Raw genomic sequence first — 27,052 nt, 5'->3', positions numbered from 1 at the left:
TCTGTTGTATTCTGAATATTACATTGTACGCCTGTACTTAATTTGTACCGTATGCAACTTTTACAGTTGACATCGTTATAAAATGTGGTTGAATCGCTCCGAATTTCAAGAAGGTGATCTGATCAAAGTTTACCGAAATCAAGGTGCCTTCAGTCATTGGGGTAATATGTTGTAATATTGTTATTGTTTCTATCCTCATATGCTAGTCACTTGTGTTGGCAGAAAAGATAGGTGAGTGGTTTGTTTAAACCACTCAAACAATGATTGCTGTTCAATTACCTACCTTTTTAAAAAATTATTTAAGTTGGTATTACACATTTGGATTCCTTTTTAATCTCCTGTCAAGAAGGATTCACTTTCATTTTATTTATCCTGTCACTATATGGTTTCCAAAAAGACGATGTATTTTCACGAAACCTTTACATTTTCAAATGTCTTTAAAAACTATGGTATTTGTGCAAGTATTGTTTCATACATATTTAATTTCTCGTTGTGAATTTCAAACAATAAACAAAGATTTATACTCAATTGGTTTTCAGGAGTGTACATTGGTAATGATGAAGTTATGCACCTCACGGTGCCTGAAGGAACGGTTAGTCGTGTGACAATGAAGAGGTTCGCGGGTAATGATCAAAAGGAATGCATACCCTGCCCTCCTGATGTCAACCGGAAAGACGTTGTAAGACTAGCAACAAGTGCAGAAGGAGGTTTATCTAGAAATAAACCGTACAGCCTGGTGACCAACAATTGTGAGAACTTTGCTCGTTGGTGTCATGGTGACGCAAGAAGCGAGCAAGTGGAAGTAGTTGCCCGAGTAGTTGCTACAGGCCTAGGGCAGTTTATCGTTAAATTAGTCAGACACATGTTGTTGGGAGAACCAATGCCCCCCGGTGGTGATCCAGGTGGCGAGACCCTCTGGGAGTTTGGCTCAATGAGCAATTTTAGCTCGTCTGGATCGAGCAATTTTAGCTCGTCTGGATCGAGCAATTTTTGAACAATCAATCTGATTAAAAGCACAGTTTACGATAAATATAGTCGTGTAACATAATTGATAGGAGACAAAATAAACTATATTTAAACAATTAATACACTATTTTAATTTCCTTGGTATTATTGTAATAAATAAAAGTCTATTAGAACAGTCATACCATGGAGAAATAAGTTGCGATTCTCCATGGTCATAGTGATTATTGTTTTAAAGAAAATTTTTAAGACTATAATATTAGGTGTGTTAAAAAACTCTTTGGTTCCAGCTAAGATAAGATACTCTCTTAAAATAATCTCTTTACATTCATACAATACAAGGATGCGACCAGAAGGTTAAAGTTGTTTTCTTTAAATGAAATGATCATTGAACAAATTTTTCATTTTTTTTTAGTTATCAAAGACTGCAGTAAGAGGGTTGCTTCCATGTTTGCGGTCATTTGTTGGAAGAAGTTTCCCTGATGATCCTTTAAATGTTACTGATAGTTTTTTGCTAATTGTTTGGATCAAATAAATGTTCTTGATTCTTTCCGTCCAATGTAAAAAATAAATTAAAATATTTTATAATATATGAACAATTTAAAATTCTAACAATTATATATAAATATTTATTATATATTATGCCAGGTCTTGCAGCTCATAGCCGTTTACACAAAAATTGTATTGAATTAATATAATTAAAATAAAATAAGTGTAATTGTGATGAAAACCCCCGAATTTACACTAACGGTAACCTAATGTACTGTATCAGCTGTTTTTTTTTCGAATTGTATCGGTATAAGTGGTGTTTAGTGGTTAAAAAAAACTAAGCTTAGTTAAAGTTAGAACTGAAAGAAAACTTTTATAATTTAATTTTATTTGTTCTTATGTGTAATAGTGAAGGCCATGAAAATAACAAGGCCATATACATGGCTGCAGTCTCGTGCTCAAGTTAGTGCTGACCAACCGACGCGTTGCACGCGAACGCGACTAAAAATTACTTAGATTGTAAGGGTTAGGGTAGCTAGCTTTATAATTTTCGTTTTATGATTTGATTGAAATAAGATATTGGTAGTATAGCTCCCGTATTGGTACATTATGATGTCATTAAATATTGTATTGCACAGTGGTGCAGTCACTATGTTAAGTGTTTTATTCTTTTGCGCGTGCTCAAGTTAGTGTTTACCTACCGAACAACCAACCGACCGAAATTGCTGAACATGTTTAAAAATGTTGAAAATGTTTTTTTTTTTTTAATTTACAGTGACACGTGTGTAGCCGGTCACTTTTGACGTGCTCGTATAATCGAAAATAAATTTGACAAAACAAACAAAAATTTTAAGCGCGCATACGCATGCGTTATATGTGCTACGCACGTAATTGTATTGCCATATGATGAAATATGACCTGAAATTTATGAGTACCAAATTTTATTTAATTGTGATTCATGCTTGTGAAGATATAATTACAAACGTGATTTCGTAGACCTCGTAATTTTTGATTGCGCACCGTGAAGAACATAACCACATTGAGTCCTGGCCATAAGGAATGTACTCTGAAAAATTAAATTAGCTAGATGAAACTGATCAATATAAAAACGCAGGAGACCATAACCGTACATCGGGTGACATTAAAGGGGTTTGTTGGTGATGACGCAGAAATGGAACGTGTACCATTGTCCTCCTGATGTCAACCGGGAAGACGTAAGATTAGCAAAAAAATGCAGAAGATTTCTTTAGAAATGAACAGTACAATCTGGTGACCAACAACTGGGTCATGACGCTGAGAGAATACAAGTACAAAAGGTTGTGAAAGGTTGCCATCCGCGGTTCAGTTGCTGTCAAGAAGGTACAACATGTTGTGGATATAGTAGAGCAGTTAGTGCCATAAAAATAGCCAAGTTGTGCACTTTATTACCAAAGCATGAAACTTGCCACAAAGTTTCTTTGATGTATATAGATTAAAAATATCGGGGGGTGCCAAGTGTCCAACATCCGGTATGGCGGCCATCTTGATTTCAAAATGGCCACCATAAAAACAAAAAGTGTTCATATCTTGGCAACTATAAACAGTAGAGACTTGATTCTGGTGTTAAATTGTTCACAAACCACATATTTCTATTTGCTCTAATGAAAAGTTTCGTCAAAAAATGACCGGAAATGACGTTTCTCCCAGTTTGACCTTTGACCTCTTATCTGTATATCTCAGTAACTACTTATCATTTTCAATCGATTTTGGTGTCATTTTGTTCAGAATAGAGACATTTATATTTGTAGTAATGAAACATTTTCACATAAAATGACTGGAAATACAATTTATAACCTTTGACATAATATATAATATGTGAACATACTGTATGTGGTTTACATTGGTATAAATGCACCTAATTTTTTTTAACGAAATAAATTACACTGCAAAAATGACCAGGAATTATTATTCTGAATTTTTGACTTTTGATGTGATAGGATAGGCGTAAAGTATGACAGATCACTGAGAAACAGCAATCACTGAGCTCATCTATGCCAACTTGTTTGCTAAACTGTGATGTGTCAATCGTTAGATAAAAGTTTTGGTCCTCTCTCCATCATCTTTTTTTTTTTGCAATGTATTATACCATATGGACAATTGTCTGAAATAAAAGTTGAATTGAATTGTTAGATGCCATTTGGAAATATTTTTGATGTAAAGTAGCATTCTTTCGTTGGGCTCTTTGATGTTGCATATGAGACAAGTTCGGAAAGTTTTCATTTTCATGAGTTAAGAGAATACCGTCTTTCAAAGTACTTACTACAAACTTATCCTGCATTTGTGCAGTAGACCTACTTTCATTAGTCAGAAACTCAGATAATTCTTGTTCATTTTCGTTGCATCTAAAAAAATGTACTCCATTTTTATGGTAATGGGCCTTTGCTGTAAACCATCTGAATCCTTTTCCTCGATTTTCTCTACTCATTGATTTTTTAGCAAAATCCGAACCAAATCAATTCGTAAAAGACATCTCAATATAATTATTCAAGTAATTCTCGAATTAGTGACATGGACCTACAATATACTGTTCTGTACAAGACCTTTTTAGGCATCCACTTGTGGACTTTCACTTTGAAGGTCTTGGTCTAATCATACAAGAAACAATGTCTGATTTAATCAATCAAAGTAGTGGGTCCAGACAAAGAAGGGGATGTAAGACCATCCACAGACAAAGAAGGAGGTATAAGACCATCCACAGACAAAGAAGGGGGTATAAGACCATCCACAGACAAAGAAGGGGGTATAAGACCATCCACAGACAAAGAAGGGGTATAAGACCATCCACAGACAAAGAAGGGGGTATAAGACTATCCACAAACAAAGAAGGGGGTATAAGACCATCCACAGACAAAGAAGGGGTGTAAGACCATCCACAGACAAAGAAGGGGGTATAAGACCATCCACACACAAAGAAAGGGGTGTAAGGCCATCTACAGACAAAGAAGGGGGTGTAGGACCATCCACAGACAAAGAAGGGGGTGTAAGACCATCCACAGACAAAGAAAGGGGTGTAGGACCGTCTACAGACAAAGAAAGGGGTGTAAGGCCATCCACAGAGAAAGAAGGGGGTGTAAGACCATCCACAGACAAAGAAGGGGTGTAAGACCATCCACACACAAAGAAAGGAGTGTAAGACCATCCACACACAAAAAAAGGGGTGTAATACCATCAACAGACAAAGAAAGGGGTGTAATACCATCAACAGACAAGGAAGGGGATATAAGACCGTCCACGGGCACAGAAGGGGTGTAAGACCGTCCACAGACAAAGAAAGGGGTGTAAGACCGTCCACAGATAAAGAAGGGGGTGTAGGACCGTCCACAGACAAAGAAGGGGGTGTAAGACCACCCACTGACAAAGAAAGGGTATAGGACCACTTACAGACAAAGAAGGGGGTATAAGACCATCCACAGACAAAGAAGGTGATGTAGGACCATCCACAGACAAAGAAGGGGGTGTCGGACAATCCACAGACAAAGAAGGGGATGTAAGACCACCCACAGACAAAGAAGGGAGTGTAAGACCATCCACACACAAAGAAGGATTATAAGATCATCTACAGACAAAGAAGTGGGTATAAGACCATCCACAGACAAAGAAGGGGGTATAAGACCATCCACAGAGAAAGAAGGAGGTGTAAGACCATCCACAGACAAAGAAGGGGTGTAAGACCATCCACACACAAAGAAAGGGGTGTAATACCATCAACAGACAAAGAAAGGGGTTTAATACCATCAACAGACAAAAAAGGGGGTATAAGACCATCCACAGACAAAGAAAGGGGTTCAAGACCATCCACAGACAAAGAAGGGGGTATAAGACCATCCACAGACAAAGAAGGGGGTGTAGGACTATCCACAGACAAAGAAGGGGGTGTAGGACCATCCACATACAAAGAAGGGAGTGTAGGACCATCCACAGACAAAGAAGGGGTGTAAGACCATCTACATACAAAGAAAGGGGTGTAAGACCATCCACAGACAAAGAAGCGGGTATAAGACCATCCACAGACAAAGAAGGGGGGTATAAGACCATCCACAGACAAAGAAGCGGGTATAAGACCATCCACAGACAAAGAAGCGGGTATAAGACTATCCACAGACAAGGAAGGGGGGTATAAGACCATCCACAAACAAAGAATGGGGTATAAGACCATCTACAGACAAAGAAGGAGGGGTAGGACCATATTACCGAGGAAGCATAGGCCTACAAAAAGAAGATGCAATCAAAATAGGCCTACCACTTGGAAAACAATAAATTGTAGAATAACTGAGGCTTGATTGTTAAAATATAAAGGGTTCTTTGTAAGGTCATTAATAATATATTGATATAAACACGATCATCATACTATTCATTTGACATTCAAATACAGTCTATCTCGAAAAGAAGCTCATACTATCACCTTTTCGAGGTTTTACGGTATTCCATAACATGTATGTTATTTCCTCTGTCAAACTATTAAAACTTTTAGCGAATCAGAAGGTGCCAACATCATTGAACTAATGGTACCACCAAGCACAATGTTTACCAATTTTATGTACTATATACAATTTAAGTCCATTAATCATTTAATATAATTACGCCTATCAGGTCAAAGTTCAAAATTAGGTGCATTTAAGACCACCAAAAACCACATACAGTATATTCACATAATTAAAAATCAATAATTAAATGTCAAAGGTCATAAATTGTATTTCCGGTCATTTTATGTGAAAATGTTTCATTACTACAAATATAAATGTATTTATTCTGAACAAAATGACACCAAAATCGATTGAAAATGACCAGTAGTTACAGAGATATACAAATACGAGGTCAAAGGTCAAACTGAAAGAAACGTCATTTCCGGTCATTTTTGGACGAAAATTTTCATTAGAGCAAATAGAAATATATAGTTTGTGAACAATTTGAGACCAGAATTAAGTCTCTAATGTGTATAGTTGCCAAGATATGAACATTTTTTGTTTTTATGGTGGCCATTTTGAAATCAAGATAGCCGCCATACCGGACGTTGGACACTTGGCACCCTCCGATATTTTGAATCTATATACATTATAGAAACTTTGTGCCAAGTTTCATGCTTTGGTAATAAAATGCACAGCTCATGTCATTAACTGCTCTACTAATAGAGCTGTCTTATCTCTGTAGACCGAGCTTCTGTGGAAATGGGTCCAATAATTCGAGAAGTAGTAAAAGAAAATAAGCAAAAACAAAAATATGATTACTATTAATACCTTCTCTGGGAAGTACATAAAAAAACTGAAAATATTCCCTGCTGACTTGCGACTGCTTTTGCCTATTTTGACTTTTGATGTCTTTTATGCATGTGTCTTGTTTTTTTAATGCTGTATTGATTTTTATACATTTTGTATGCGATATTTTTGACATGTTGTATAAAGTTGGTCAGTATTTTTGTATTTTTTGGAAATTTACTTGAATATTATATCATAGCGGTACAGGAAAGAGTTAAATTATTATTAGTTATAGAGTAATGCACTTTTCTGGACCATCAAGTAACAAATTCGAAAGTGTAATCGTACGCGAAGTGAATTTATATACATTTTTGGCGAGAGGCAAAGATTTTCAAGCATGTTGCATGTCCATGTGACCGATGCGACCCGGAGTGTGTTTTAAGCCGTGCAAAAGAATATGAAGAAGAACACAACAAAATCAAAAGAAAATTAGACAATCGCACCGAACTCATTTTGTTTTTCCGTGACAATGGTTTCAGGAAAAAAGAATAAAAATAAATCCAAAACAGGAAATGGAAAAAAACCAGATTCGAGTGTTGAATGAATGATATGTTCAGTCGCAGTCAAGTTACTTATTCATCTAAAAGCACAATTAATCTTATGCTAATAAAGACACCAAAATATGTGCGTCAAAGTTGAACATTCTCAGAGATAGTTTTGGCAACACAAATCAAGATAGTTCGTCAAATGTAATGACGAGTTGTGTCTTAAATAAACTGTACCCAAGAAAAATGATTTAATCCACTATAAGGAGTGGGGAAGAGTGAAAGCAGAAAAGAAACAAAACATAACTTTACTTAAAGTTTTACCAACCAATGAATTTGCTGATTTGTTTTCGAAAAAGAAAGTAATGACGTTTGCAAGCACATACAATAGGCCTCAATGCGTTAAATATCAACATAATATGAAACTATAAGCTCTTGTAAAGAAAATATGCAGATATTCAGATGGATTTTGCTGAGAATTTCACGTGTATACCATTGATAATAGATATATAGATAATTTGCCTTAATAAACCTTTTTAGTTAGCTACGTGTGTGGCAATTGGCTTTTAGTAGATGTGATCATATCAATGGTGAAAAAGAAAGAAATCAGACAGCATGGAAATTTACAACAAAACCGATGGACACACAACAAAAGACATTTTAATTTTTGGAATTTCCAAAAACAGAAATAAGAAGGAAGTATCTAACATATCACCAGAAGATATTGGTTAACTTTACCTATCGAACGCTTCACGGTCGCATTTTTTATATTCACTCACAGGTAAAAATCTCTTGTTTTGGCCTTTAAAAAATACAAATAATAAAAATAATCTCGATTTTTAATTTAAAAGTAGGTTGTAGGATCATTAATTGTAGTTAAGACTTCATGTTAACAATAATTTCCTACACTACTTTTCTAATGCACGTAATGATTTTTTGTTTGTGTAAAAGAGGTATATTTTCAAATTCTCACTCACATCCCACCCCCATTTTTGTCAATAATTAAAATTTCGTAATAACCAAAATATCCTGATGGTGCAGTGTGGTCCTGCAATCGGGTTTATTAGTAAATTCTTTTTTTTATATAATACCGTACTGATTTTGTCATATTAATTTGTAAGCAGAAACAAATGCCTTATATTCGTATTCCTACGTTTTTCCACATCGAAAAAATGTCTTAATATTAATTTTATAATAAAATTAATATAATATAATCTCTATTCTTAAATATACATTTTCAGTTACAGTTGACAGAATGTGGTGGTTTCGCTCCGAATTCGAAGCAGGTGATCTGATCAAAGTCTACCGAAATCAAGGTGTCTTCTGCCATTGGGGTAATATTCTGTACCTTTATATCCTCACTATGCATGATGGTAACTTGCGTTGGCAAAAAAAGAGAAACAATTGCCAATTAATTAAAGATGTAGTGTCCCTTTGACTAATTTCAAAAAATAAAAAACAAAAGATTTCGAAAAAAAGTGGGTCATTTTGAAGTATCATAATAGTTACTAACTTTCACCAAAAATTAGTCGAAAAAAAAAATCATTTAACTGAAATACAGACGTTTTTTGTTCAAAAAATAACTTTGACTTCCAGTCAAAGTTTCGATCAAAACATATCCCATAATGCAACGCGCTTGTGTGGCTACTGTACTCTATATGCATAATCTTGAAACTTCCTCGTGACAAGTTGTAAACAATCTTAATTAGCATATCATGCATGCATACTCGTGGTTTGAAATCTTTGTTTACTTTCGCTCGCGACGATTTCTATCAAACTAATTTACTAACTAATTTTTATTAATTACGTAAACTTGTTGTTTTTGGCTCGAATTTTCGACTTAAAGTGAATAACTTTAATTTATTTATTTATTTTTTGACTCATTCACCTTTGAATCGGTGGCACTCACAACATGCGGTGCGGTCCAAAAACAAAACATAACAATTTGAAAAAGAAACTAAAAGAAGGAAAACAAAATGAGAGAAAAAAAAAGAAGAACTAAAAGAAAATTAAACTATATACAAAGCAACAATACAACAAAAACAGTCATTGGGAATATTTCAACAAAGACCGTTTTTTCCATGACAAGCTTAAATATCTTTTACATAATTTAGCGAATGCGTTGTAAGAATTGTCAGAGAGAGGAATAAACTCTCCTCCTAAGATAAAACTTAGTTTGGTTTCATCATTTGCATTTAAATATCGTGTCCATATGCCATAATCATTACAGAGTGTCAATTCATTTTCTAGTTTTCTTAATTCTTCTTTTCTGATTTCGTCAAAAGCATTACAGTTCAATAAAAAATGATTAATATCTTCAGATTCACCATTATTACATAGAGTGCAAAAGCCTGTGGTTTCGTTTGACCACTTACTTGTTTTACAGTCTAGAGGTAGGCTGTTTGATCTAGCCTTAAACTTTAGGCTGGCACCATAGAAATTTGTTTTGTATTTTTCTAATTATGGTTTGGGGTTTAATTTGGAGTAAATGTTTAAAGAAGATTTATTTAGTAAATTATTTGACCACTCTGATTTATATGATTTAGACAAGGCTTGTTCAATATTCCTAACAGAAAATTAATATTACTTTGATATGACCAATTTAAATTTAGAATATTTTGACCTTCATTTTTTGTGTTTCAAGGGACAATACCTCTTTAACTTATAGCTACTCTTTTATTAAGTTTAGTATTAGTGCACATTTTTGGAGCAAGAACTTAGTTTGATTCTTTAATCTTGCATTCCTTTTGGGCTATACTCTCAAGAAGCATTTCATTTTATTCATCCTGCCATGTTATGGATGATGTATTTTTACCAAACCTTTACATTTTCTAATTTATTTAAAATATATGTTTTAATTGCAAGTATTGTTTCATACACATTTAATTTCTCGTTGGGAACTTCAATCAATAAACAACAATTTGGTTTTCAGGAGTGTACATTGGTAATGGTGAAGTTATGCACCTAACGATGCCTGAAGGGACGGTAAGCCGTGTGACAATGAAGAGGTTCGCGGGTAATGATACAAAAGAATGCGTACCATGCCCTCTTGGTATCAGCCGGAAAGACGTTGTAAGACTAGCAACAAGTGCAGAAGGAGGTTTATCTAGAAATGAACCGTACTGTCTGGTGAATTAACAACAACTGCGAGCATTTTGCTCGTTGGTGTCATGGTGACGCAAGAAGCGAGCAAGTGGAAGAAGTTGTTAATGGGATATGGGAGTTTGCCGTTAAAGTAGTCAGATACATTTTTTGGGGAGAATATTTCACTTCAACTTCAACTTCAACTGTGAAGGAGGAGGAGGAGGAGACCGTGTACGTTGCACGCGGAAGGCGCACAACAAGGGTCCGGGAGAAGCCGTCTAGAGGCCCTGGTGGCGAAACCCCCTGGGACCTTCTTGCCTCAGTGAGCAGTTCTAGCTCGTCTTCATCAAGCAATTTCCAGCGTGGGGCCAGGAGGAAAGATGCGCCAAGGGCCCCCGGTGGTGGTGATCAAGGTGGCGAGACCCCCTGGGACCTTCTTGCCTCAGTGAGCAGTTCTAGCTCGTCTTCATCAAGCAATTTCCAGCGTGGGGCCAGGAGGAAAGAGGCGCCAAGGGCCCCCGGTGGTGGTGATCAAGGTGACGGGACCCTCTGGAAGTTTGGCGCAATGAGCAGTTTTAGCTCGTCTGAATCGAGCAATTTTTGAGCAATCGATCTGATTAAAAGCACAGTTTACGATAAATATAGTCGCCTCGAAGAATGTAATTGATAGGAGACGATATATAAACAATTAGTATATAATTTTTTTCCTTGGTATTGAAAGTCTATTAGAACAGTCATAGCATAGAGAAATAAGTTGTGATTCTCCATGGTCAAAAACTACAGTGACAGGGTTGCTTCCATGTTTGCGGCCTTTTGTTGGAAGAAGTTTCCCTGATCATTTAAAGATGTATTGTCCCCCCGAAAATTTTTTTTTTACATTTTTGTTGTTGAATATGCCATTTTAATGTCTCATAATAATTATCCACTTTGACCAAAAACTGGATCGAAAAAAAAATGTATTTACCTGAAAAAACTGTAATTTAAAGCAAAAAATGGTCAAATTGGCTGCCAGCCAATGGTTTTTGGTAAAATTTAGCCATTTATTTTGTCATTTTATAAGTGAAAACATTATTTTTTTTCATTTTTTTTTTCTACGGAAGTGATTAACTTTATTAAAACTACAAAATAACATATTCAAAGTCTGATTTAATTAATCTTCATTTTTCATGTTTTGGGGGGACAATACATCTTTAAATGTTACTGATAGTTTTTTGGTAATCGTTTTTTGGATCAAATAAATGTTTTTGATTCTTTCCGTCCAATGTAAAATATAAAATTAAAAGTAGTTTATAATATATGACAAATTTAAAATGCTAACAATTATATATAAATTAGACCTACTACATTAATATGTCAGGTCTTGCAGCAGCTCATAGCCGTTTACACAAAAATTATATTTAATTAATGTAATTAAAATAAGTATTAATGTGATGAAAACCACCGAATTTACAATAACGGTAAGCTAATGTAGGCCCTCTATATCAGTTGGTTTTTTTTTCGAATTGTATCGGTATAAGTGGTGTTAATTAAAAAAAACTAGGCCTAGTTAAAGTTAGAACTGAAAGAAAACTAATTTTATAGTAGTAGTGGTGGCGGCCATGAAAATAAAAATTACCTAGATTGTAACACGATAACAATTAACTGGTGGTATAGTAGCTAGCTTTATAATTTTCGTTTTATGATTTCATTGAAATAAGATATTGGTAGTATGGCTCCCGGCCTTTTGTCAATTCATCATTCGTATTACTAATTATTATGATGTCATTAAACATTGTATTGCACAGTGGTGCAGTCACTATGTTAAGTGTTTTATTCTTTTGCGCCCCATACTTTAAACGCCACCAGCGGCAGAGAGAAAACAAAAACAAAGATGGCAGCCCCCTTAAGAAAGATTTTGGCTTCACCCAGTGCTCTCACTAAAACACAATTTATACATACTTTTAAGTCTAAAACAAAATTTATTTTTCCTCCAACGGTGCAATGTAGAAGAAGTATTTCTACATTAGGAAATGAACTCAATGTTGAATATTTGGATGCAGAACATGAAGGTAGGCTAGTGGCCTAACTAGGCTAGGCTAGCCTCTAGTAGGCCTAGGCCTAGCCTATTATAGTAGTAGCTAGTTTAGGCCTAGGTAGGCCTAGCCCTAGATAGGGCTAGCTAGTAAGTAGGCCTAGATTAGTAGGCCTAGTACTAAGTAGTTAGCCTTTTTAGTAGGCTAGGCCTTTGCCTAGTAGAAGTAGGCCTCTAATAATACGCAGTTGAGTTGTTGATATTTATTACTAAATAAAATAAATAACTTGGGCCTCGCCCTACTTACTAGTAGTAGCCCTCTATAGTTAAGCTAATGTTAAACCTAACTACCTACCTAGGTAGGCTAGTTAATAACTTTTGTAGAAAAAAAAAGCTAAACAAAATAATTATAAAAATACAAAATAAACAGTTAAATTACAGTTATTTATGTGACATTAAAATGGCATATTCATCAAAAACATCAAATACATTATTTTTTATATATCTTTACAAACAATGTAGTAGGCCTAGGCATAGTTTAGTATAGAATGGGAAGCCCTGTATTTACTCATCAGCATTCCTCAGCATTGTTAACTCAACACCCATCCATGTGAAAGGATCGATGTTTAATTTATTGTCTCATAAAAAAACTTGGGTCTAGGTAGGCGTTTTATTTTATATTTATAACATTTTATTCTTTTAAGTTGATAATAAATAATTATTACTTGTATTATTTATCAATATAGGCCTAGGATATTATAAGTAAGATTATCAAGCTTTGGTATATCAAATAATACTGAAAAATACTTTGCACAGTTTGACATTTTCTGATTTGAATTGAGTATTTTGATTCAAATTGCGCAAAAGTGTGCATAACATAGTAAAGCAGGCCTGGCTAGCATGAAAAGCGAGGCCTACTCTACTAAATGTACTGTACTCGCCTCATACAGATAGTGATGGAGGGGTGGTAGCCATAAGTATGGACTTGCATACCTACTAGGCATAATAATTGCTTGCAATTCACGTCTTATTCATTATTTACTTAAAGTATAATATTTAATAAGATTTGCTATTTGTGCGAGTCTTCTCCATTTTGTACACATCTAGGCATATACATACATCATTTCGCCAAATATCATTTTTTTACCCAATAATTAACATTTTGTCCATTAATAATCATTTAGGTATAGTTGTATTTGGCATCAATAGACCAGCCGCCAAGAATGCTGTCAACAGAAGTGTTCTTACATTGGTGAGTTTTCTTTCTAAATGTATTATAGTTTCACTCAGATGAATATTCTTCGACAAATTCACAAATTATCAATTCAGTATAGTTTAGTTCTGTAATAAAGATATGCCAGCAACTTATATTGAGAACTCGGGCAATCCTATGCATTGATCAACAGTGGTGGAACATGTGAACAGAGTGTCTATACTTTGTCCCGATGGATTTAGGAGATAATAAAATCATACAGAAATGTAGGCTGATTGTCATACTACACACCATTAAGGAGTTTACAATTTTTAAATTTATATTGTGTTCGGAAAGCCTCTAAAAAAAATATATAATTTTTCTTTTTTATGTTTGGCTAGTCACGATTTTTGTCATCTGGCCTTTGTAGCACAAAAATTGTGTATTTCCAAACTACTGTGTATCTTCATTTTAGCTTAAATAGACTTAAATAAGACACACATAATATATTAACAATGATAACAAATTCATTTTTCTTATACCTTTAGTTTGAAGAAGCAGTGCAGGCAGTTCGTTACGATAAGAACGTTCGTTCAGTAATCATAAAAAGCGATGTTCCAGGAATATTCTCTGCAGGTAAGTCCATATTTGCTATTGGTTAGTTACTGATACTGTACAAAAATGATACAGCAGTAGCAGTAAATCTCTTTAGGTAATTTACTGAAATGTAAAAATATATCTCTTCTCATATTTGTAGGAGCTGATTTAAAAGAAAGAGTAACACTGAGTCCAAAAGAAGTAGCATCATTTGTTGACAGACTTAGAAAATTTACCATGGACATCACTAACCTGCCTATGCCTGTCATTGCAGCCTTAGATGGGACGGCAGTAGGGGGCGGCCTAGAGTTTGCCCTGGCCTGCGATATGAGGACAGCAAGTGAGTTATGAAAATTGTGTACAGTATGTAACAAAACACTTTAATACTTGCTTTTCAACCTTAAAATACTTCAATAGAACTAAACTACACAACAAAAGTTGAGTCATGGCGTGAAATTTATCCCATATCAATCAACAAGAACATATTTTCTTTAATAAAATTAATTAATACCCGAGGTTTATTTGATTGAGAACTTTGTACCATTTAATTGTTTTATGATGTCTGGTTTTTTTTTTGCTTGAATTTAGCTACAACAACACAAATGGGTTTAGTTGAAACAAGGCTTGCAATTATTCCTGGTGGGGGTAAGTGTTTTTTTTTTAAATTAAACATTTTTATCTTCAAGCACCATACAGAGGACAAGAAAAGATTTTTAATAAGAGCATAGCATTTACATTGTATTGTATAAATGTATAAACAACTAGAAGATGTCCATTTTAGGTATACAAAAATAAAAAATAGAGGGAGCTATTACAATTTCATAACTTTTTCAATAGTTTACATGCAAGTCATGCGAATGTTTATTTCACTTAAAAATCTTATTGTCAGCCTTATCAAAAAAAATTTACATAAAAAAATTTGACTTTTAAAAAAACACTTTTTGTTTTGTTACTGTTTAGGTGGAACTCAAAGGTTGGCTAGACTTGTAGGCCCATCTGTTGCCAAAGAACTGATCTTTACTGCTCGTGTTTTTAATGGGGAGAAAGCTGCTGAATTAGGCATTGTAAACCACGTTGTGGAACAAGATGATAGCAATGAGGCGGCCTACAAGAAAGCGTTGGATTTAGCAAAGGAGATCATACCTCAGGTGACTTTCTTTCTATCCCAACAGACATTTTCAGTTTTACGATCTAATAATGCATTTTTCTTTTATAAATTATTTACACATTTTTTACATTATTTTATTGTTTTATTTGGTTTTTTTTTCAGGGACCAATTGCAGTACAGATGGCTAAGCTAGCAATTAACAAGGGTATGGATGTAAGTATAAACATATAGCATAATACAGTAGAACCTCTATTAAGGGGACACTCTCGGGACCAAACAAAGTGTCTCCTTAATGAAGGTGTCCCCTGAATAGAAGTTAATTTTGGCCCTTATATGTTTCACAACAAAGTGCCGCATTAATAGTGTGGCTGTATAGCCATGTATATATATGATGCTTGAGTTAAAGATATATTGTCCCCCTAAAAAAATATTTTTTAAAATTATTTTAATGTCACATAATAGTTATTCACTCTCACAAAAAATTGGGTCTGAAAAAAATTTATTTACCTGAGAAAAATGTAATTTAAAGCAAAAAATGGTCAAATTGTCTGGAAGACAATGAGTTTTTGGGTAATTTAACTGTTTATTTTGTCTTTTTATAGGTGAAATAATTTTTTTCCCCCGTTTTTTTTCTTATGGAAGTGAACAACTTCATTAAAACTGCAAAATGGCCTATTCAAAGTCCGATTTTAAAAATCTTTATTTTTCATGATTTTGGGGGACAATACATCTTTAAGTCAAGTTGATTCATTACGTACAGTTGGGATGCCCTCTATTCCTCGACACAGTTTTGGTTTCTAGATCCAGGTAACAACCGACGATACATCTATGAATTCGTCGTCGAAGTCGTCATAGGGTTGCAAATTGAAAACTATAAAATTACAGTTCTTACAGTTTAATTAATATGCTTTACACATACACAGGAAAATCAAATAATAATTATAAGTATTAAATTCAACATGCATACACATTCAATAGACACACACATAGCAAAACAGAACTTGGCACAATTAATCTTTATGAAAGTTGTAGAAATAGTATTGTCTTGTTTTTGACAGGTGGATCTTACAAGTGCATTAGCTTATGAGGGCGCTTATTATGCCCAGGTACGTGTTTTCTTTCTTTCTTATATTTTTATTTCAATATAACATTCTTTTTATTCAGTAAATCAAAAATAAACAAACACCGAAATCCTACACCCCATGAAAATACACTACTAATACTTTATTTTTTGTTAATATTGCCATGAAACCATGTTATGTTTATTCGCTTTCCAATGCCATGTGTGGTATATAGATTCGAAATATAAATAAGTAAAAAGTGCATATAGATTTAACTGTGATATCTCTGAAGAATGGAAATCAATAAAGATTGATTGATTGAAATCTATATAAGAATCCAAAGACAAATTATTGAAAAACACAACAATGCTGTATGAAAATGACTGGATGTCAAATGATAAAAAAAAAATTAAAAACGCAATAATTGTGAAAATAATCTCAACTAGTTGCCAGCAAGTGGTCACCATTAATACTGCCCTCATGTGATGGAAACATCAGGATAAGTTTATTTTATCATTGTACCTTTGTACTGTCCTTATTTTGAGACAAATAAATTAAATATATGAAAACTCCTGTTGTACATGTTGTACTTCTGTGCCTTCAAATTTAGTAACCATCTGTAGTGACATTATTTATGTCCAATTGAGGTACACGTAGTTACACAGTCATGGTTGAAAGTTGACGCAATAACTACACGATGCAAGTTGCGACAAAAGTTATTGTAATCACGTTTGATTTTATTTCAGGTTATTCCGACAAAGGATAGAATTGAAGCGTTGAATGCATTTAAGGAAAAAAGAAAACCGCAATTTAAAGGAGAATAGATTTTTTTTTTAAAGAGTTGGGGAAAAAAAAGCATGCGACTTATAATATTTTAAGAGAGCAAAAGCATTATTGAAAAAGATTTTTTATCATGATGGAATTTTGATTCAAAATAAACTGGTAAATTTCTGTTGAGCACAAAGGTTTCTAAATCAAATACGCCAGATGATAAGAAACTTCCAAAAACAGAGCCGTAGCCACCAGTACGGTTGGTAAGGTTTCAACCTGACCACTTTTCCCAGAGGCCTTTGACAACCCAGTGGCTTGAGCAGAGATTATTCACTTTTCTTGTGAAAACCGCACCACTTTATTTCTTGTGGCTACAAGCTTTGGGGAAGTTTATAATGCTAGGTGAATATCCTTATCGAATGCATGATGAATAAAGAAAACATTATCAATGATTCTTTGTCTTGTTATCAAAAATAATTGGTTGATTCAACCCATTATGTTGTCATTGTGTAAACATTAGAACAGATAAATATAGCTGATACTAAATTAGTATTATAAATTATTGATTTTTTAATGCTTACCTAATTTTTGAATACAGATACAGTATAACAATCGTTGGATTGTAGCTGGGTTGTAGTGGCACTGTAGCTGTGTTGTATCAACACTGTAGCTGGGTTGTAGTAACACTGTAGCTGGGTTGTAGTAACACTGTAGTTGTGTTGTAGTAACACTGTAGCTGGGCTCTAGTAACCCTGTAGCTGGCTGTAGTGGCTCTGTATCTCGGTTGTAGTGGCGTTGTAGCTGGGCTGTAGTGGCTCTGTATCTCGGTTGTAGTGGCGCTGTAGCTGGGTTGTAGTGGCGCTGTGGCGGGATTGTAGTTAGTGGCACTTTAGCTGGGTTTTATTGTGCTGTAGCTGGACTGTAGTGACACTGTAGCTGGGTTTTAGTTGCGCTGTAGCTGGGCTGTAGCAACATTGTAGCTGGGTTGTAGTGGTGCTGTAGCTGGGTTTTAGTTGCGCTGTAGCTGGATTTAGTGACGCTGTAGCTGGGTTGTATTGCCGTTGTAATCGGGATGTACCCAGAATGCTCTCTGGTAAAATCAGGCTAATGTGCTATCAGTTCTCGCTCATTATTGACTCCACACAGAGGATTTTTTGTTTGTTATGGAGAGATAAGTTATCACTAGGGGTAGAACTATAAGATAGACAAAAGTTATTTCGGGTATTTCCCCAAACCCCATAAACTTGATCTGCCTTTATTGCATTCATACAAGCCAATAACAATCTCAATAGGTTTACTAGTTCAAAGAATTTGTAAGCAAAGAATGTTTAGCACGAATTGTTATTCAAAAAGCGCATTCATTTTGTGTTTTATGTTTTACGGTCTATTTGCTTCGTTCATGATAGATTATCGTTAATCAATATAAAAGTAGGCCCAATATAAAAGCCCTTTATTTATGTGGCCCTTTATTTCTACTGTCCTCTATTGTCGTTTGCATGTATTGCAGTCTAGTTCTTTAAATTTCGTGATAATTATAACCAACAAAAATTAAGTTTCGCAAATTCTCAAGACGTATTAAAATATTATTTGTTTATTTAACAAAATTAATCAAGAATGCTGTATATGCGCTCTTGTCAATTTTGTGGCTTTCATGATTGTCGCGAATATTAATGGCGAGCGAAAATAAATTGTCTTTTACATTAATATCTTAAGTACCCGTGACACCGGCCGACATATTCGTATGCACGGAACTCCTGTAATAATTGTTTATACAGTATTACTTGAGAGACATGGCTTTACACAACAAAAGATGCTCGTCTATGTTTACATTGTGCGTGTTCCATTCTTCTAGTAAACAATGCATGTCATGACAAGACAGAATTGTTTTCATCGGTCCGAACCCTTCTCTGTCGGATTTCAGTTGTCCCGTCGTAGGAACTAACGTACGGGAAAAAATCGCTCGCGGTTTGTGTACGTTTTCACGCATCGGTGAGTGGCCTTACCGAAGAGTCGATTGCGGAGGCCGAAACGAACCGATGGAGGAACTAACGTACGGGAAAACGCGACCCGTCGTCGATATTCGTTTGTTTTTAGCGTAAGCAGAACCACTCTCAATGACTGCGTTATAGTCGTTTAAGCTTGGTTCCCACTAGGACGTAACGCAACGCAATGGTTTGACCAATCTCAAGCAATTATTCAAACAGTCACGCGTGATTGGTCAACTCGCGTGCGTTGCTTCTACGTCATTGTGCTGCGTCCTAGTAGCAACGAAGCTTTAGTGGCGAAAGATCGCTATAAAATCATGGTACATCGACCGAAACAACGTAGGCCTAAACGTAAAGCAAGCAAAATATATGTTTTGTTGATTCTAAAAACATAAATAATACATTTCCAAATAAGATCTTTAATATAAACTTTATTTATTTCTTCAACACGCCATTCGTTGTCTAAAACATTTGAGCATTATTCGCATAAAACTCATTCAAAATACATTTGTCAAAAATTGCAAAACACGAACGGCTCTATTAAAATTATCACACACAAAAACACACTGTTTAAACTCGAATCTATATTTCTGGAAACTACTACAAGTGGCCTTATAACAGGCCTAAAATAATTATATATAAGGTAGGGCCTACGGTACGACAAGTTCGACATTGACATTGACAAGTTCGGTGAGAGATTTCCTCACCGAGGATTTTTCTTATCACTTATAGACAGAAAAAATGTAAATGTGAATTGTGAATACGGCCACTGGTAACCGACCACAAACGATTTTTAATTAAGGGATCAAATATGCAGTTACTGCAGTATTTCACTCATTTTCCTCTTTAACCTGTTTTAAAAGCTATAGTAAATGCCTCATACACTTGAAACAAACTAAAATCCTAGGTTAGGCCTACTGAAGTTTTTATAAGTAGTTACTGCAGTAACAACTCAACAAATTATGAAAGTTGGCCTAAAATACGAAGTTCTGTAAAGCAAAGATTAAATGCCCAGAAATGTTCTTGTTGTTGGAAATTCGGTTTAGTTTCGTCAAAGCACATTGTATCGGATCCGTTTCAAGACCAAACTCGAATTGTAAAATTAAGTTAGTCGCATTGTACCTCTAATAACCATTGCATAATTCGAGCACCTTTGTTTTTCATTTCATCTTCCTCATTTGAAACCAAACGTTCCGCTGTCGGGATAACATACTGCGAGTTTGAATGCACGTCGTCGCTCATCAAATGCAGATCAGTTTCAGCGCACGCGGCACCGCCTTTGGTCGCCGCCGCCGCATCCGTAACTTGCCTTATCGTATCTTTTGTAATTTCGTATTGCACAAGAACTGGTAACGTCACGTGTAGATTATTCGGTACTATAATTTCTTTACTCGTTTTTTCTTTCTCGTCGTACATATAGATAAATGTCTTATCTGTCCGACGTTCTGGCATACGTAGTAATTTATTCGTTTTTGTGTCACTTTGTTCGTCGTTTCCAACTTCAGAACTAGGGGTTGTATGTCCGGAACGGTTCGTAATAGATGTCCTATTTAGATTTGTGTAAGAAGGTGATTTTTGAGTTGATCGGCCATTGTTGGTATTATCAGAAAGTTGCGACACAGTCGCACTACTGGATGTCCTTGAAATGGTCGCACAATTTGATGGTGGCGATTCTGTCGTCGCCGATGACGAAGACAATGATCGTCGATTTGTCGGTGTCTTTGAAACGGTAACTGACGTGCTGTTTGTCCTAATCCGCCCGGATTTTAGCCGTGGTTTCGCCTCTAATTTGTTCATTCTGAGGCATTCGTTTGGGCTAGGCATGGATTAAAATCATAATGCATAAGTTTATTGTTTGGTGATTAATATCGCAGACGATAAGGATTGCAAATACTGATACTTATGCTGTTGACTTATGTTAGTTAATGTTGCATTAATTACCCTTGAGTGTCGCAAAGTCCAGGTTCTTGAAGTTGGTAGCCTGCAGTGAGTTATTGTCACAATTAAATATATATGTTTATATTGCATTCTCTGTGTAAATACAGACAGCCAGTTATAATGTCACAGTACTTAGTACTTGTAGTCATGCCAACGCGAATAAATCACGATTTTAGAAGAGGGTGTCTGTCGTCTGTTCTCGTAAACCTTAAGGTGACCTGCGGAAAAAGAATGGAACAATATGTACATTGGTAATGTGCAGACTTAGGTGGATTACGGAAGTCATAAAACAAATTAATGTGTTTAAACACGTTGATCACGTAACAATGGCGTGATAAGCGGACCCGTGCATGGGATACATTTTCGGGGAAAACTACCCTGCTGGCGTATAATCTCTAGAGATGTGTCTAGTCTAGTATAGCCTACAACAAAAGCATGTGAAATACTTTTCATCTGAAATGAAATAACTATGGTTTGTTTCTTTTCATTAGTATATTGGTTGATTAAATATACTGCATTTCACTATTAAAATGCTTAAGCAAAATGTACTACATATTTACATAACAGTAGAACCCCTCCTGGGACACCTATTCAGCGGATGCCTCTGTTAAAGGAACAGTTTCATATGAAACAAACGAGGGGAAATATATATTTTTAAACACTACGGCAGTACCAACCCCTATTAATGGAATATTAAAGGGCCTCTTTGTTGGGTCCCGAAGGTGTCCCCTTAATTGGGGCCTATTTATGTGTAAATTATACATTTCAATTTCAACTTGAAACAATTTACATAATTATATCGAATTGAACCTCAATGTTTTTATAGCTTGGCGTAATTGATACGTCGTAATAAAGACTCATGGAGGTATAAAATAATGTATACCTCCATTGTATACCTATCGAGGATTTAATTGCCCATGCATTTAGTTTAAGGTGTATAATTGTCATCTTCTACAGCCATGGTACAGCCAACACATCGTTGTTTTTATTCTTTACCTATATACTATTCCAATGTTTTATTAAGCTATAGAAAACTTAGTAGGCCTAAACCTACCTTTTCCCTAAACCAGTGACGCATCCATTTTAGAGCAATATTTAGTTGCCAATAAGTCTATCACAACCGCTCATTCGATGTATAACCAACTCTCACCAGTCTCTTCCACAAACTGACAATGATATGGTAAAGACATCATAATACTCCTGTAGATTCGTCTCACACTCGGATATAAGGACCAACTTGTATCGGTAATGTTCCGCTAACTGACGACGATATAACATAGGCATATAACACTTCTTGATCACACTCCGCCGCCGTCGCCCTAATATTCGTTCACACACTCAATTGTAAATGTTGTTTAATTACCAGTACTTTGCGTTTGTTTGATAAAAACTTGCCTTGTTTTCTCGCCTTGTGAATTCTATTGATTTTCGAAGGTATCTCATTTGTCCCAATCATCCACGGACAATAGCGCCAGGGTCGTCCACTTACCTCTCTATTAACAAAACGGTTTATCGCGTGTGAGGAATTCTTACATGCTGCCACCATTAATAAGTTTTTTCTATTTTACTGCACATGCGCAGGTTTATGATAGCCCGTAGGCTACTACACCTTGTCAACGAATAAATTAAGTACAAAAATGTATTTATTAATCAATCTGCTCCTTCAACCAAATATAGGATATTAAATTACATTCAACTAAAAATATTTGCAAAAATTCAATTTCTTCTTTTATTTTTTCTTTTACTTTCTAATCTTCTCTTTTTCTTTTATTTTTTTGTTCGTTCTTTTTCATTTTTTCTTTTGTTCTTTTTCGTATTTTTAAAATTCTTTTTCTTGTGTTCTTTTTCCCCTTTCTTTCTTTTCTTTTTCTTTTTTGTCTTTTTCGTTTTTCTTTCGTGCTTTTTCGTAATTTTTTTTCTTCTTTTTCTTGTGTTCTCTTATTTTTGACACGTTGGCAGTATGTCCTGGGCTTACTTCTTCCGTATGTGTGATGGTCCGTGCATACATAATATAATTAATTATTTTATTGAATTCCATTTTACATTATGGTAGGCAACATCTGTGCTCAAGCCTAACCTCTTTTATATGGTTGGCATATTAATCATGCTACACCTCTCTGATTTTTTAAAACGATCTGCCCTAAATATCGAATGCGCGTATTTCGTTAGGTCCAAGTGGGAACCACGCTTTATGTTATCCAGTGAACATTTTCCCTTAACGGCTGGGTTCCCACTAGAGATGCAACACAAGGACGTAACGCAACGTATGTGAGTTGACCAATCACAAGTGATGGATTATTCGAACTCTTGTCATTGGTCAACACGCTTACGTTGCGTTTATGTCCTTGCGTTGCGTAAAGTACTCTGAACTTTGAGAGGATTAATCGAGTTTCCAATTGATAGTCATCCATTGTTTACATTTGAAATGTCACACCCATTTGACAACTATGACATAGTAGCCTACTACGTTGTTTATCGGTTTTATCTTGTCAATGGTGGCAGTAGCGTGGGCAATCCAACATTTACTGATCCTGTCCTTGTGTAGTAGAAATAAGGGATGTTTTTGCCCAAGGATGATTCGGCCCGGGACATTTCGTTACACTTTTCCTGAAACGTTACGACCAAAAGTGATCGAAATTCAAAGTTCTCTGGACTGACTGCGTTTCCAATTGATATTAGCGTCATTTGAAATTTCACACCCTTTTGACAACCATAATAGCCTACTACATTGTTTATCGCTTTTATCTTGTCAATGGTGGTAGTTTCATCATGGTCCTATATAATAGGTCAATGGTTTTATGATCCTGTCCTTGTGTAGACCTTAGAAAAAGTAGAGTAGGCCTAGTGTAGGTGCATTACAAATATAGTTGACGATAAACATACTATGAAAATTCAATATAAGTTTGTGGCTTTATTTATGTGTAATAGAACAGGCTTTTGTAGTATCACAACCCAGGAATTCCATAGGAGTACTAGGCGCAGCCGATTTAGTGACAATGTGAAAGAAATATTGCTATTGAATATATTAAATGAAGCGTGCTATGCTTGTTGATATTGTGTTATGCTTCGCATGATTTAGCATACTCCCATTTAGGCATCAACCTTCTACCGTGTATTGACTATAACACTGAGTTAGGCCTGCGTAGGATAGTAAACATTTACAGAAAATGGAGAATTTACAAGTATTGGTTGTTCTAACTGTACTAAGCTTGATGTGCCGAACTTGCTTTGGAAATCCTGGTGGAGCCCCGCTTTCGGCATGCGAGTCGATGACGCCTACGCACCCGGGGTCTCCGTCTGCACAGAACCCAGCAGACAATTCTGTCCCGTATGATTTGGTTATTAATTTTCCAACTTCAGTACGAGAATATATCACAGGAAACTCATTACAAGGTATGGTATACCATGGATTCGATGGTACAACATTGTCTCATTCTCCGGCTATTTCGTTAGAGTAATTAGACTAAGGGGCGTTACTCAAGGCGTCAATTGCCAATGCATCAAATCATAGAGGAGAATCCGCGCCCCAGCTTATTATTAGCGCTCTCCCGCTAGATCCTTCCCCTACTGAGAATACGGTATGTATATACCGTATATATAGGCCTATAACCGTTAGTTATTCGTTATTTCAAAACTACAACTGAAAACGTTAGTAACATACGAATAAGAACGCATTGATTATGAAACCGATGAAAAAAATGTAATTTTGATTTTAACAGTCCAGATCACTGGAATTAACGGGGTCCTGTTTCAAGGATTTTTACTTCAAGCAAGAAGAGTATCAGATAACATGATTGTAGGGGAATGGACTACTGTCGCTGCTACCAATCCAGCTGATACTAAAACATTAGCATGTCCACCAACGGGTACGGGTGCCACTACCATTCCTACCAGTGTTACACACAGTAACAGTAATACCAAAGGTACTAGGACATTTAACTGGTTGCCGTCAGCCGATTATGGAGATGTGTATATGGTGTAAGTTGTCTTCAATCTATGTATGTAGGCCGTACTAGCTAGGCATATTATTATCACTAACGAAAACAAAACTGTCGGCAGGGATGTAGGCTGTTTAAAAGATAGGCATTTTAATATAGTTATACTATTATTATAGTGATTGCAATAGAAGGATGAGGATGGCAATTACGATGATAACAATGAGGGTCCATCCATCCTCAAACTTGACATCCTCGATGTATTTAGCTCCCGCTTTAACGGACAACGATTAATAAGGCCTACAATCTTATTTTTTAGGATGACCGTTGTTCAGACTGAGACGATATTCTGGATAGGAATTAGATCACAGTCCTTCGCACACTCAGGTATTTGATTTCTTTACAAAGTACTATTAATTATTAAAGAAATGCACTTTACAACTTTACTATTTTGTGTGTGAAATTAATTGAAACGTATATGCGGAGCAGTTGTCTATAGTGATTAAGATACGTGGATCTTTAGGCCCTGAGACCCTATTTCAAAAGCGTTGATCCACCACTGATTTCTGCCAATGTGTTCAGATCTGAAGAGATTTCATGTCGTAGGCGCGCCTAAACAGCGTAAACTTACATCTTGCCATTTGCGCTATGTGTAGTTTAGAAAATGATGGAAAATCTAAATGCAGTAATATGTTTCTGACTTCTTCGATCTTCAGTTATATTAACAACACAGGATTTTTGCGCTTCGGAGCCGTGCCAAAATGACGGGACATGTTCTCTCTCTGGCACGTCATACATATGTGATTGCCCTAGTAATACTTGGGGCAACAACTGTGAGAATATAGGAAGTGAGTTTGGTAGTGGCTATACGTTTTTTGTTTTCTGGGCAAGCGATTATCTTCTTTGGGCAACAAGTTTGGGAATATTAAAGTATTGGCCAACGTGTATTAAAAAAAATCTCGTTATGCCTATACTTGTTTTAAACGCTTAGGCCTATTTTGAAACAATACACTTTGTAAAGTGGTTTTAGGGCCTACGTTGTAATTGAGAGGTTCGTGGGTTTCAAATGATATTTTTTATTTGGTCAACAATATTCACCCACGGTTTTTTTCGATTCAAACTAGTAATTTTGCTTGTTTTAATTTTTTTTATGTTTGAAAATAAATATGGTTATGGGTTGTTTCTTCTGTGGGTTCTAACTTTTTAAAACATTTTACATTATCACTTACTTTGTGTTTTAATTAATTATTTAAATTTGAAACAACCCATCTTTTGCATGAGAAATAGATTATTTTATTAATTATATTTAAAACGACAGACGTCATTTCTAAACCAAGGTATTCATTTGTTACGTTGGACGATTGTTTATTCATCCTTAATTTTGGGGATTTGTGTTGTTTATTCCTGTGCAGTCAACCTCAAACATTCTACTACTCGGTGGGGTTGTCCTTAAACAAACCATCGTACTAGGAACGAACTTAACCGGGCTAAGGATGTGTATTCAATTGCGTACTCGAGTCCCATTTATAAATGCCAATCCAATGAACACGATCGTATTTCAATTTCAATCTTTTAAATTGAATTTGCAGTCTCTTATTTAAAATAGTGTTTCAATCCAACAAATTATCAATCTTTTTCTTCAATTAAATTTTCAGACTGAACGGCAATTCAGTTAACACGATCGTATTTCAATTTCAATCTTTTATATTGAAGTTTCAGTCGCTAATTTTAAAATAGTGTTTCAATCCAACAAATTATCAATCTTTTTCTTCAATTAAATTTTCAGACTGAACGTCAATTCAGTTAACACGATCGTATTTCAATTTCAATCTTTTATATTGAAGTTTTAATCTCTTTAGGCCTAATTCATTTTAAAATAGTGTTTCAATCAAACAAATTCTCAATCTTTTTCTTCAATTAGGCCTAAAAGTACGTACTATAGGTCTATTTTTATACTTGCATGTATTTAAATGCAAATCCAGTTAACACGATCTTAATTCAGATTCAATATTTTCGATTAAAGTTTCAGTCTGCTTTTAGGCCTATTTCATTTTAAAATGATTCAATAAAGTAATTTCTTAATTTTTCTTTTTCAAACAATAATTATTGTTTTTGATTCGTTTTCATTAAATTTCTTTTTTA

General features: G+C 35.2%; 4 protein-coding genes and 1 long non-coding RNA gene across 8 annotated transcripts in view; 4 read left to right on the top strand and 1 right to left on the bottom strand.

Annotated features, from left to right (window-relative positions):
* The first annotated feature begins 14 nt into the window (after positions 1–14).
* Positions 15–994, top strand: LOC144855234 (phospholipase A and acyltransferase 3-like). Its single transcript, XM_078713041.1, has 2 exons — positions 15–161; positions 540–994. The coding sequence occupies exons 1-2, from the start codon at positions 83–85 to the stop codon at positions 992–994; spliced, it is 534 nt and encodes a 177-aa protein (XP_078569167.1). The 5' UTR covers positions 15–82.
* LOC144856543 (uncharacterized) lies at positions 57–12,110 on the top strand. Of its 2 annotated transcripts, none has more exons than XR_013614937.1 (3): positions 57–74; positions 8,476–8,562; positions 10,161–12,110. It is a non-coding gene; the product is annotated as an uncharacterized LOC144856543 (long non-coding RNA). The 2 variants fall into 2 exon arrangements; XR_013614936.1 differs by lacking the exon at positions 57–74 and adding an exon at positions 7,924–8,009 and having other exon boundaries at positions 8,470–8,562.
* Positions 9,880–22,494, bottom strand: LOC144856542 (uncharacterized). Of its 2 annotated transcripts, XR_013614935.1 has the most exons (3): positions 22,030–22,494; positions 19,872–21,193; positions 9,880–9,889 (listed from the first exon to the last, which is right to left on the bottom strand). XR_013614935.1 is itself a non-coding variant. In XM_078714558.1 (2 exons), exon 2 carries the CDS (start codon positions 20,859–20,861, stop codon positions 20,145–20,147), a length of 717 nt encoding a protein of 238 aa, XP_078570684.1. In that variant the 5' UTR covers positions 20,862–21,193; positions 22,030–22,494; the 3' UTR covers positions 19,461–20,144. The 2 variants fall into 2 exon arrangements, 1 of the variants encoding a protein (XP_078570684.1); XM_078714558.1 differs by lacking the exon at positions 9,880–9,889 and having other exon boundaries at positions 19,461–21,193.
* On the top strand, positions 12,148–17,504 carry LOC144856541 (methylglutaconyl-CoA hydratase, mitochondrial-like). The gene is made up of 9 exons (XM_078714557.1): positions 12,148–12,360; positions 13,508–13,575; positions 14,064–14,151; positions 14,273–14,452; positions 14,701–14,757; positions 15,073–15,260; positions 15,383–15,433; positions 16,279–16,326; positions 17,028–17,504. Exons 1-9 carry the CDS (start codon positions 12,183–12,185, stop codon positions 17,103–17,105), a joined length of 936 nt encoding a protein of 311 aa, XP_078570683.1. The 5' UTR covers positions 12,148–12,182; the 3' UTR covers positions 17,106–17,504.
* Positions 22,495–24,070: 1,576 nt separating the features above from the next.
* The window catches only part of LOC144855345 (uncharacterized), a 29,196-nt gene continuing 26,214 nt past the window's right edge, over positions 24,071–27,052 (top strand). For both annotated transcript variants that reach the window (XM_078713170.1, XM_078713169.1), the window contains exons 1-3: positions 24,071–24,368; positions 24,695–24,953; positions 25,230–25,297. In XM_078713170.1, the coding sequence (XP_078569296.1) occupies positions 24,143–24,368; positions 24,695–24,953; positions 25,230–25,297 (553 nt within the window). In that variant the 5' untranslated portion in view covers positions 24,071–24,142. The remainder of the gene's footprint in view (positions 24,369–24,694; positions 24,954–25,229; positions 25,298–27,052) is intronic.

Source organism: Antedon bifida, chromosome 11 (assembly GCF_963402885.1).
Source record: "Antedon bifida chromosome 11, ecAntBifi1.1, whole genome shotgun sequence".
Classification (NCBI taxonomy): domain Eukaryota; kingdom Metazoa; phylum Echinodermata; class Crinoidea; order Comatulida; family Antedonidae; genus Antedon; species Antedon bifida.
This window is presented reverse-complemented; position numbering and strand designations above follow the sequence as displayed.

Coding starts and splice junctions, on each gene's coding strand:
- LOC144855234 (XM_078713041.1), top strand. CDS start 83: ATGTGGTTGAATCGCTCCGAATTTCAAGAAGGTGATCTGATCAAAGTT. Junction 162..539: donor AGGTGCCTTCAGTCATTGGG/GTAATATGTTGT, acceptor ATTGGTTTTCAG/GAGTGTACATTGGTAATGAT.
- LOC144856542 (XM_078714558.1), bottom strand. CDS start 20,861: ATGCCTAGCCCAAACGAATGCCTCAGAATGAACAAATTAGAGGCGAAA.
- LOC144856541 (XM_078714557.1), top strand. CDS start 12,183: ATGGCAGCCCCCTTAAGAAAGATTTTGGCTTCACCCAGTGCTCTCACT. Junction 14,758..15,072: donor TGCAATTATTCCTGGTGGGG/GTAAGTGTTTTT, acceptor GTTACTGTTTAG/GTGGAACTCAAAGGTTGGCT. Junction 15,261..15,382: donor CAAAGGAGATCATACCTCAG/GTGACTTTCTTT, acceptor TTTTTTTTTCAG/GGACCAATTGCAGTACAGAT.